Source organism: Bombina bombina, chromosome 1, assembly GCF_027579735.1.
Source record: "Bombina bombina isolate aBomBom1 chromosome 1, aBomBom1.pri, whole genome shotgun sequence".
In the NCBI taxonomy this organism is placed as follows: domain Eukaryota; kingdom Metazoa; phylum Chordata; class Amphibia; order Anura; family Bombinatoridae; genus Bombina; species Bombina bombina.
In genome coordinates this window covers 1230970456-1230982783 of record NC_069499.1, presented here as the reverse complement: position 1 = coordinate 1230982783, position 12328 = coordinate 1230970456, and the positions used below count along the sequence as shown (strand labels likewise).

The following is a 12328-nucleotide window of genomic DNA, read 5'->3' as shown; positions in this document are numbered from 1 at the left end:
GTTTTTATTTTGGATAATTTAATTTGTTATTTTTCGTAATTTAGTGTTTGTTATTTTTTGTAATTTAGTATTTTTTTATAGTAGATTATTTTTTTTTAGTAGTGTTAGTTTTTTTTAATGTGTAATTTAATTTATTTCATTGATAGTTATTTTAATTTTAGTATAATAGTAATGTTAGTTTAATATATAGTTTAAACCTGTTTTTTTTCAATTTCCCAGCTAAGGCCTCGCTTCCATTGAGTCGTAATTCAGTTTGCGTGCACTCGCAAACCGTTAAATATGCTGTCGAAAGCAATAGCGTTTAACGACTGTTTCCAATGGCGCGTTATACCTCAATATCGGCTGCCGGACTTCGGCTGCCGAAAAGATTTTCGCGTCCCATAGAAAGTAATAGAAGCCGTTAATCGATAAATTATACCAGGTTTCCATTGAAAGCGCTAACCGTTAATACATTGTCGGAGGCTGTCGATACATTGAGATATATTACCCCCAGCTCAACTAGGTGTAAAAGAGGAAAATTGTGCTTTTTGAGACCTATTTTCTATTGAAATTATAAAACTTGCAAATAATGCAAGTGTTTTAATGTAGAAATAAATTGTTATAAGTAATATTTATTGTTGTCTCATGTATAGAAATAGTTGAACTTATATTCTAATAGAAATATCAGTATATATTTAAATATAATAATATATGCAAGAACATATCTACAGAATGCAAACTAGACCTATGCCTAGGGCAGCAAGAAATATTACTTATATTTATGAAGTGTTAAATATAATTATATTAGAAAATAGTATTTGATTATTAAAAATATGGATAAGTGTTTTTTTATTTTTCTTGAGAGGCGATCACAGGTAAGAAGCACGAACGTTAAACGTTAATTCTATAGCGTAAGGTCGGGTTACCTTAGCAACTAATTGATTTTCAAGAAATCCGACGTCAGATGGAAGCGTTAACACAACGTTAACTTACAGCTACACGAAAAGAGCGACTGCGCGCAACACGCTAATCTTTTCAATGGAAACCTGGTACTAAAATGCAGCCGTAAATTACTTTTAGCTGTCGGCCGCTTCGGTAGCTTACGGCTCCATTTTTAACGACTCAGTGGAAGCGAGGCCTTAGTTTTTATTTATTTTAAGATTGGGATCTTGTAATTTTAATATAAAGTTACGGAGTTGTTAGGTTTCGGGGTTAATAGTTTATTTAGTTTTTGCGATGGGGGGGCTGGCGGTTTAGGGGTTAATAGGTTTATTTAGTGGCAGTGATGTGGGAGGCCAGACGTTTAGGGGTTAATAACTTTATTTAGTGGTGGCGATGTTGGGGTAGCGGTGGAATAGGGGTAAATACATTTTATTAGTGGCGGCGATGTCGGGAGTGGCAGATTAGGGATTAATACATTTATTATAGTGTTTGTGATGAGGGAGGGCCTCGGTTTAGGGGTTAATAGGTAATTTATGGGTGTTAGTGTACTTTGTAACAGTTTAGTTATCAGTTTTGTGTAACAGTTTTGTTGTGTAAAACTCATAAGTACTGGTCTCAGATAGCGAAACAGATCGTGTCGGTATAGGCTAGAACGCAAGCTTTTTAGCCTCACCGCAAAACTTGTAATGGCAGCGCTATGGAAATCCCACACAAAAACGTCATTGTTTTGAGTGCGGGACTGACGTTGCGTTACAGGCTAAAATGCTTGCGGTACAACTATATCGACAAGACTCGTAATGGCTGTGATCCGGTTTTAACGCTGAAATGGCCATTTTTTCAGCGTTAAAACAGGAACGCAAAACTTGTAATCTAGGTGTATCTTAGCACTAGCCGCCCTGCAAATCTTTGGGATAGATTTCATGTGAAACACAGTCAACAGGGTGCGCTATTCTTTACGTGACCTTGCAGAACAAGTAGTGCACAATCTGGTATTACAAGTGGATGGTAAAAATGTTAACCAGAGTATCTTAAAGAGGTTGACATTTTTAATCTTTTAATTTGCAGAGCAGGAAGCAAGATTAGCGTTCATATTACAAGTGGTGAGTTCAGTGTTGCGCTCTTGAACAACACAAAATACCAGTGACAAAATTGCACTTGAGGTTTAGAGCACCATTAGCTTAGTACTTGAGCAATATCCACCATTAGGTTTTCAGCACACCCCATATGTGAAGAATTTAGTGCAGATTACAGACGCCCTAGGCTTTTTCTTGATGGATAAACTATTACTTTCAACTTGTAATATGAGTGCAAGACTGAGAGTAAAAATAAAAGTGCTATTGATATCACTCAAGCAATGTTAGCACACAATAGCACTTATATTGTTGCTCTCCATTTGTAATCTAGGCCTATATATTTAACCCCTGCAGAGAACTGTTGGTCCCAAGCAGATACGGTCATTGAGCCAATCAGCAGCGGTAGACATAAGCAGATATGGTCATTGAGCCAATCAGCAGCGGTAGTCATAAGACCGTTGCTCCTTAACTCGTCCGCCACCTCTGATGTGTGGACAGCAATCAGCCCAATCAAATACGATTGGGTTGATTGACACTCCCTGCTAGTGGCCGATTGGCCGCGAATGTGCAGGGGGCAGCATAGCACAAGCATTTCACTAGAAATGCTTGTGCAATGATTTATCGATGTTCGGAGGATCATGTCCGTCTGCTCGCACATTGGTAAATCTACCCCATAGACTTGCAGGGTCACAAGTGCAAAATGATATGCTCTAACAAATTGAAGCATGTCCTTTGTTCACTAGAATGTCTCGTAAACAAAAATATAATATGTAGCTCTTACTAAACAATATCACATTTGTGTATAACCAAAAGTCTAACATGACTACTGTGTATAGAAAAAAGTTTCATTAAATATAATTTCAGATATAGGTTTTCTTAAAAAGCATAATGTCAGCTGTCATGTTAGGCACTCATGGAAAAACTGGTCTGTTATACAGCTTTGAGGTAGCTATGCAGTTGTATGTAGAATTAATTTATTGTGTACTGTTAGTTTACAGACGAATACTTGAGAAAGATTCCTCCTGGGCAAGGGCCGAAGATAATTGTAGTTGCAGATGGATCCTGTGGCGAATCAAGTGCTCTCCTTGGTGTAAGCTCAGAGTATATTGTGGAGTCCTGTAACGCTTATGGAGCAAATGCAGCACTGGAGAGACCTGACCAGAGGCAGGTAAAAATATTTATCTACAGAACCTGCAAACCTTTTTAAGGCCATTTTAGATAACGTTTAATATTGAAATCCTACTTTGAGTCTAACTTGGGAAATTAAGTAGAGATAAAAGATAATCCTTCAATTTATATCCACAAACATGTCGTCTGCCTCTTGCATCCTTGATATTTAGCTGTGTCAACTTTTTTGAACCCCTAGAACAGAACAGCAGTTTTGTAACAATGGTTTTATCAATGTTATCCACTGTGCAAATATGGCTGCCATCTCGTGCTCAAAAGTGTATAACATTGTTAAAAGCACTTGAGCGAAAGTGTTCCATATAGTGCTCCAGACATGCACGCTCCTGATGCTACCTAGGTATGGCCTTCCACAAAGTATATACAAAGAGAACAAAGTAAATTTGATGAGCGAAGTAAATTGGAAAGTTTTTTTTTTTTAAATGTACACTGTGAATTCTGAAAAAAACAATTTATGTCATTTTGAGTTTTCATAGAAAGATATTGAATCATGTTTAAAAATTGATGTTTTATCTGCATTAAATAAATGTTTTCAATGTAATGTCCCTTTAAACAGAGATAGGTTTTTGGATGCAAGTGAGTCAAAATTATCAGGGAAATGCTAAATAACTTTTTCCTAAAGGCACTGATGCTGTATGTCCGGACATTTAGCAGTGGCATTCTAACATACAATAAAATCATACTTTATGATTGCAGGAAATAATAAAGAAGAATCCACTTAATAGGTAATTGTCTACAGGCAGCTGCAATATAAACATTACATATACTACAACATCCCTAATGGTCATATTTGATAATATAATATCCGTGGAAATCTGATATTCAAAGCATAGGCGTGTGCAGCAGATTTCTTTAGCGTGTTAAGGTAACATAATACGGGGCAAAAGGACATTTATTTTAATCCATTATAATTAAAATAAAAATAAAGGTAAGAACTTAAAGATACTGTACATACTAAAAAAATATGACACAAAATACAAATACCAAGAATTTCTAGAAGAGATAACCAGGCACACAAAATTTGTATAAATTGTTAACCAGAGAACCCAAACCCTCTACATACGGACCTGAAGCACTGCCCACACAGGCTGTCTCCCAGCCCCGCCCAAACAGACGGCCTCCCAGCCCCGCCCACACACCTATAAATAGAGTATCCACAGCACCAAGTTAAAACTTTAGGTCTTTATTTCAGGTACAAAAGATAAAAAATGCAACGTTTCGGGATCCACTCCCCGCCCACACAGACGGCCTGCTTCAGTGAAGAGTGAGGGTAATTGCCAGGGGCACTAAGATATTGCCTCCTTGTGCTGCAGAAGCTGTTGACATCATGCTAAAAACTGTGCACGACATGAAGACTACCATCATGTAGTGCTCAAATTAAAGCACAATAGCAGCTACAGCAATGACAGTGAGTTAAATTAGCCTAGTCTAGCAGGCAGGCAGAGCCTTCCCTGGGCCCCTCATGCCAATGACCTCTGTACTTCACTTTCCCTCTTGCTTCCAGGAGATAGAATGGTGAGGGGCTTGCAAATATTAAAAGTTCCAAGTGGCCCTAGGTGACAGTGGTGCACTGGGAAAATCACAGAGTTATGTAATTAAGCTTAGTCCAGTGTCAGCTGTGTGCCTGGACATACCACACACTTATGATTCAAAGGAAATGCCATGCAGAAAAGGCATTGTCATGTTCCCTGTATATACAGTACATATAAACTACAGGGAGTGCAGAATTATTAGGCAAGTTGTATTTTTGAGGATTAATTTTATTATTGAACAACAACCATGTTCTCAATGAACCCAAAAAACTCATTAATATCAAAGCTGAATAGTTTTGGAAGTAGTTTTTAGTTTGTTTTTAGTTATAGCTATTTTAGGGGGATATCTGTGTGTGCAGGTGACTATTACTGTGCATAATTATTAGGCAACTTAACAAAAACAAATATATACCCATTTCAATTATTTATTTTTAGCAGTGAAACCAATATAACATATCAACATTCACAAATATACATTTCTGACATTCAAAAACAAAACAAAAACAAATCAGTGACCAATATAGCCACCTTTCTTTGCAAGGACACTCAAAAGCCTGCCATCCATGGATTCTGTCAGTGTTTTGATCTGTTCACCATCAACATTGCGTGCAGCAACAACCACAGCCTCCCAGACACTGTTCAGAGAGGTGTACTGTTTTCCCTCCTTGTAAATCTCACATTTGATGATGGACCACAGGTTCTCAATGGGGTTCAGATCAGGTGAACAAGGAGACCATGTCATTAGATTTTCTTCTTTTATACCCTTTCTTGCCAGCCACGCTGTGGAGTACTTGGACGCGTGTGATGGAGCATTGTCCTGCATGAAAATCATGTTTTTCTTGAAGGATGCAGACTTCTTCCTGTACCACTGCTTGAAGAAGGTGTCTTCCAGAAACTGGCAGTAGGACTGGGAGTTGAGCTTGACTCCATCCTCAACCCGAAAAGGCCCCACAAGCTCATCTTTGATGATATCAGCCCAAACCAGTACTCCACCTCCACCTTGCTGGCGTCTGAGTCGGACTGGAGCTCTCTGCCCTTTACCAATCCAGCCACGGGCCCATCCATCTGGCCCATCAAGACTCATTCTCATTTTATCAGTCCATAAAACCTTAGAAAAATCAGTCTTGAGATATTTCTTGGCCCAGTCTTGACGTTTCAGCTTGTGTGTCTTGTTCAGTGGTGGTCGTCTTTCAGCCTTTCTTACCTTGGCCATGTCTCTGAGTATTGCACACCTTGTGCTTTTGGGCACTCCAGTGATGTTGCAGCTCTGAAATATGGCCAAACTGGTGGCAAGTGGCATCTTGGCAGCTGCACGCTTGACTTTTCTCAGTTCATGGGCAGTTATTTTGCGCCTTGGTTTTTCCACACGCTTCTTGCGACCCTGTTGACTATTTTGAATGAAACGCTTGATTGTTCGATGATCACGCTTCAGAAGCTTTGCAATTTTAAGAGTGCTGCATCCCTCTGCAAGATATCTCACTATTTTTGACTTTTCTGAGCCTGTCAAGTCCTTCTTTTGACCCATTTTGCCAAAGGAAAGGAAGTTGCCTAATAATTATGCACACCTGATATAGGGTGTTGATGTCATTAGACCACACCCCTTCTCATTACAGAGATGCACATCACCTAATATGCTTAATTGGTAGTAGGCTTTCGAGCCTATACAGCTTGGAGTAAGACAACATGCATAAAGAGGATGATGTGGTCAAAATACTCATTTGCCTAATAATTCTGCACTCCCTGTAGAGGCAGACACAAAGCCTTACAAAGTGGTTAAAAGAGAAGAGTTTACCCTTTCCTTTGCCAGTTTTCTTAATGTATTGATGCTTAGGGGCATATGTATCAAGCTCCGTATGGAGCTTGATGCCCCGTGTTTCTGGCGAGCCTGCAGGCTCGCCAGAAACAGCAGTTATGAGGCAGCGGTCACAAAGACCGCTGCTCCATAACCTGTCCGCCTGCTCTGAGCAGACGGACACACATCGCCACAATACAACCCGATCGAGTACGATCGGGTTGATTGACACCCCCATGCTGGCGGCCGATTGGCAGCGAGTCTGCAGGGGGCGGCGTTGCACCAGCAGCTCTTGTGAGTTGCTGGTGCAATTCTGAATACGGCGAGCGCATTGCTCGCCGTATTCAGCGATGTCTGTCGGACCTGATCTGCACTGTCGGATCAGGTCTGACAGACATTGATAACTAGAGGCCTTAGTGTCCTAAATTAACAAGTATACAGTTAAATATTTTTTTCCATGTTGGTTGTGGCAGAGTTTGGACAGCATGAGCTCTCCAGGTCTTAATCTTATCATAGAATAACATATTAGTTATAGAAATTTGTAACACTATGGAGTAATCTGTTCTTAAACAGAATATTAGAAGTTAAATGGATAATGACTTTATCATTTACATGTAGATGTATTAAAAATTATATCATTGCTCTTAATGCTGCAATGTTTCTGCTTTCTATAGTTTGGCAAATGTTTTGTTTGTTTCCACATTGGGCTAGATTACAAGTAGAACGCTAAATTATTGCGCTCCTGCAAACGGGCAAATTTGTCTGTTTGCGGGAGTGCGATGATTACCCTATAGATGGGGTTTTGCAGCTAGTGTCTCCATAATTCAATCAGGGCCAAAGCTATTATGAAAACATCCGTCTGAAATCTTTGCATTCTGCAAGAAGCTGGTTATCCCTCCTTCTTTCCCACACCATCTCTTCCTTGCCCAGGCTGCAAAACCTTAGATCCCCAAGAACAGACTACATCTGACAATCCTGGTCCAAAAGAGGCAAAGTTGGAGTAAAGTGACAAAAAAGAGAACCAAGAAGAAAGCTGCACACAAATTTTCTTTGGAGGATTCTGTAGTACATGCTGTTAAGTGACTGTCAACATGTTAAACAAACTCCCCAAGGGCCTAATCAGTTTTACATGGGATTAGTGCCTGGTATGGAATATGTTTAGTTAACTAAACACAATTAGTTACTGGGTTTAGTTAACCATTGTTCACATCCATATCTAACTCTTCCTTCTACACTCTGTACCCATCCGTACATTTTTTCAAATGGTTAAGTTTGTTCTGCAGGGTTTTACAGCAAATAATATATAAGCAAAGGAACACTGGTCTAAAGGGAAATATATATATAATAATATAACACTCTTTAGGTACTCCTTAGATCTAAAAAACATATTGAGCAACATGTTTCAGAGATGTCCCTCCTTCCTCAAGCTCCTACCTTCCTACCTGTAATTAGCAGGTCTAGCCTGGGAACTTGTTTGCCGACTGGTTTGGAACGGCGTTACGCCAGAAAAATCAACAGTCTCTTCTCTTCTCTAAAGCTCTGCATCTAGGATTCACAGACATTTTGGCACATACAGGATTTGTCCCTATTGTTATGAGTGGTCATTCAACTTGGAACAGAAAACCGCAAGTTACGGTGTAAGTAAAGAAATACACCTTTTTCGATACAAAATTGCCGCTTGTAATAGGACCTTTTCTGCTCACTTTCAGAATTGTTGTCTTGCCAGAGAAACAATTGGGATATATTGACCCTCACCCTTGGATTTTAATATGTTTTTATTGTGAATATATTTGTTTTTATTTTTGTATATGCATGCATTGTTTTTGAACTATTAGGAATATTTGTCTTCAACTTGATTGATTTTTCAATAAATTAATCTGCACTTTACATTATTAGTCTAATAACAATCTGATTTGTATTATATTGCTTAGCAGGTCTTTTTAAGGTTATATTATTATATATATATATTTCCCTTTAGACCAGCTCTCCTTTACTTTTTATATTATTTGCTGCATTTCGTTTGATCTGATCTCTGGATTAATAATGTTAAGGAGTTACAATATCTTTTTTGCGCAGAGTCCTCTGGTCTTGCAATGTATCTGCAGGGTTTTAACCACCTGAGCAATTGCCCCTGTAATTAGTCAATTATCTTGTTTAGTTAACTCGATTGTTATATTAGAGTTGAATACACTTTAATAAAAATGAAATTCACTTCCAACCGAAAATGTTCACATTATTCGGTTTTGTAAGAAATGGTTTAATATGTATAAAATATATTATTATTATTTATTTGTATAGCGCTGCAAAATTCTATATTCACATAGGCTTTGATCATGTATATATTCAATGTATCTATATGCCAGAAAGGAAGCCAAATATTAGGTGTTTCCTTACTTAAGATATGTTAATGGACAGTTGGTCTCACAATCCTGTGAGAATTCAAATTTAAAGGTATATGACAAGCTGTTAGACTGCAAGGTGCCAGAAACTATCTCCCTAACCCAAAGCGACATCCTGAGTTACCTGGAGGAGGAACTGGCCTAATTATGTTAATATACATATAGAGTTGGAACTAGTTTTATAGACTGCTGAGAGTGGAAGCAGCAGTTCTAAGGAGCTGCTGATTCTGGAACTTTGGAGAGTGGCGGCATTTTTGGACAGTGCAGAGTGAAACTTATGCAGTATGAAGAACCTGAGAGAACCAGAGGCCAGTCCTGAAGCCCGTCCCTAAAGTTTAAAGACCTACCTAGGAAGTCTGGGAACACGGGCCAATCAAACAAAATGTATTGGTTTAATATTAGCAATTATAAAGGACTCTTACAGAAGTAATTTATCATGGTAACTGGGTTATTTATGTAGTCTAGTTGCTAAGCACTTTTTATATGTTTAGATATCATTTTACTTTATACTCACCTCATTTAACAGTTTTTAACTTCTGTATACAATATAACATCTTTTTATTTACCACTTTTCTGTATGTCTTGATTTTGTCACCGGTTCTCTAGTGAATTTCTAACAGTTTGACATGTTGCTGCAAGGTTAATACAGTTTTCCTATTGTTGTACGTTCTAAGGGAACTATTGTTCCTTGCTGCTACCTTTCATGAAAATGTTCAGTTGAACCATTGATACTGAAGCTTTACCCAATACCATAATGTTTTCTTTTTCCAGAAGAATTCTCGTATTGATGTACTTCACCACTGCAGTACATTTCAGACAACTTGGGAGGCTGTGACACCTTCTCCTAAACTCAGCTTTTAAGGGTTATGGCTCAGCAGCGGGTAAGTGAGGCTTGGACTCACCGGGTTGACACAGAATGTAAAGAGCTTCTTATTCCCCCATAAATGTCCCTGGCATTCCATGATTCCCATTAAAGGACACTGAACCCAATTTTTTTCTTTTATAATTCAGAAAGAGCATTCAATTTTATGCAACTTTCTAATTTACTCCTATTATCAATTTTTCTTCGTTCTTTTGCTATCTTTATTTGAAAAAGAAGGCATCTAAGCTTGTTTTTGGGTTCAGTACTCTGGACAGCACTTTTTTATTGGTGGATGAATTTATCCACTAATCAGCAAGGACAACCCAGGTTGTTCACCAAAAATGGGCTGGCATCTAAACTTACATTCTTGCATTGCAAATAAAGATACCAAGAGAATGAAGAACATTTGATAATAGGAGTAAATTAGAAAGTTGCTTAAAATTTAATGTTCTATCTGAATCATGAAAGAAAAAAATTTGGGTTCAGTGTCCCTTTAAAGAAAGACTGACATAGTTTTAGCAAAGAAACCCTCTTTAGATGTCCTAGTACACCCCATCTCTAAATTTTACAACTCACAGCACTGCATAAGCTCGGGTCATAAGAAAAAGAATAGAGTGGCTATCTTTATTAGGAAGAATGTTTATTTTGACCTCATCAGGGTAGGTAATTGTAGTGGGTCTTCTATATGGCAGACTTATCACAGTCACAAATATCTATGCCCCTAACAAGGATCATAAATATTTTATCAAAAATGTATAGTCTTTTAGAAGTGGCTAAAGGACCCATCTTTAGGCTAGATTACAAGTGGTGTGCTAAAGTTAATGTGGGTAGCGATAAGCAATATTGTGACTGCGCTTGCACATGTATTACAAGTTGAAAGTAAACAGGTACTCTCGACAACAAATAAAATTTGCACTTGTCGGGTTAGCTTGAGTGAAGACTTAGGAGCATATTTATCAAGCTCCGTAGGGAGCTTGATTCCCCGTGTTTCCGGGAAAGCTTCAGGCTCGCCGGAAACAGAAGTTATGAAGCAGCAGTCTAAAGACCGCTGCTCCATAATCTGCCCGTCTGCTCTGAGGTGGCGGACAGAAATCAACCTGATTGAATACGATTGGGTTGATTGACACCCCCTTGCACAAGAACTGCTGGTGCAATGATAAATGCAGAGAGCGTATGCTGTTGGCATTTATCGATGTGCAGCGGACATGATGCGCTAAATCAGATCATGTCTGCTCGCACAATCATAAATTTTCCCCCTATCGTAAAATGTAATCATTTAAAAAAGTTGCACCAAGCACAACATAAGTAAATTAAAATAAAGTTTTACACTCATATATACACTTTATGATAAACATGATTCATATAAATATAATTTTTTTTAAATAAAGGTTAAAAGGTATATGACAAGGTATTTGCATGGAAAGGGCTATAATGTCTGTCTGTATATATATATATATATATATATATATAAATATATACATATATAACCTTCCCAGACAAATACCTTTAAACATAAAATGTATTATTTATTAAATTTTAATATTTTTTATTATGTTTTACTGTTTTTCTTCACATATAAGAACATTGATATATTGATATATATTTAAACATTTATAATATATCTATCTATCTATATATATATATATATATATATATATATATATATATATATATATATATATATATATATATATATATATATATATACAGGGAGTGCAGAATTATTAGGCAAATGAGTATTTTGACCACATCATCCTCTTTATGCATGTTGTCTTACTCCAAGCTGTATAGGCTCGAAAGCCTACTACCAATTAAGCATATTAGGTGATGTGCATCTCTGTAATGAGAAGGGGTGTGGTCTAATGACATCAACACCCTATATCAGGTGTGCATAATTATTAGGCGACTTCCTTTCCTTTGGCAAAATGGGTCAAAAGAAGGACTTGACAGGCTCAGAAAAGTAAAAAATAGTGAGATATCTTGCAGAGGGATGCAGCACTCTTAAAATTGCAAAGCTTCTGAAGCGTGATCATCAAACAATCAAGCGTTTCATTCAAAATAGTCAACAGGGTCGCAAGAAGCGTGTGGAAAAACCAAGGCGCAAAATAACTGCCCATGAACTGAGAAAAGTCAAGCGTGCAGCTGCCAAGATGCCACTTGCCACCAGTTTGGCCATATTTCAGAGCTGCAACATCACTAGAGTGCCCAAAAGCACAAGGTGTGCAATACTCAGAGACATGGCCAAGGTAAGAAAGGCTGAAAGACGACCACCACTGAACAAGACACACAAGCTGAAACGTCAAGACTGGGCCAAGAAATATCTCAAGACTGATTTTTCTAAGGTTTTATGGACTGATGAAATGAGAGTGAGTCTTGATGGGCCAGATGGATGGGCCCGTGGCTGGATTGGTAAAGGGCAGAGAGCTCCAGTCCGACTCAGACGCCAGCAAGGTGGAGGTGGAGTACTGGTTTGGGCTGGTATCATCAAAGATGAGCTTGTGGGGCCTTTTCGGGTTGAGTATGGAGTCAAGCTCAACTCCCAGTCCTACTGCCAGTTTCTGGAA

General features: G+C 38.2%; 1 protein-coding gene across 1 annotated transcript in view; it reads left to right on the top strand.

The window, feature by feature from the left end:
• LOC128642125 (uncharacterized) overlaps positions 1–12328 on the top strand; it is a 229387-nt gene that overhangs the window by 94715 nt on the left and 122344 nt on the right. Inside the window, exon 2 of the mRNA XM_053694805.1 lies at positions 2986–3162. Within this exon, the coding sequence (XP_053550780.1) occupies positions 2986–3162 (177 nt within the window). The remainder of the gene's footprint in view (positions 1–2985; positions 3163–12328) is intronic.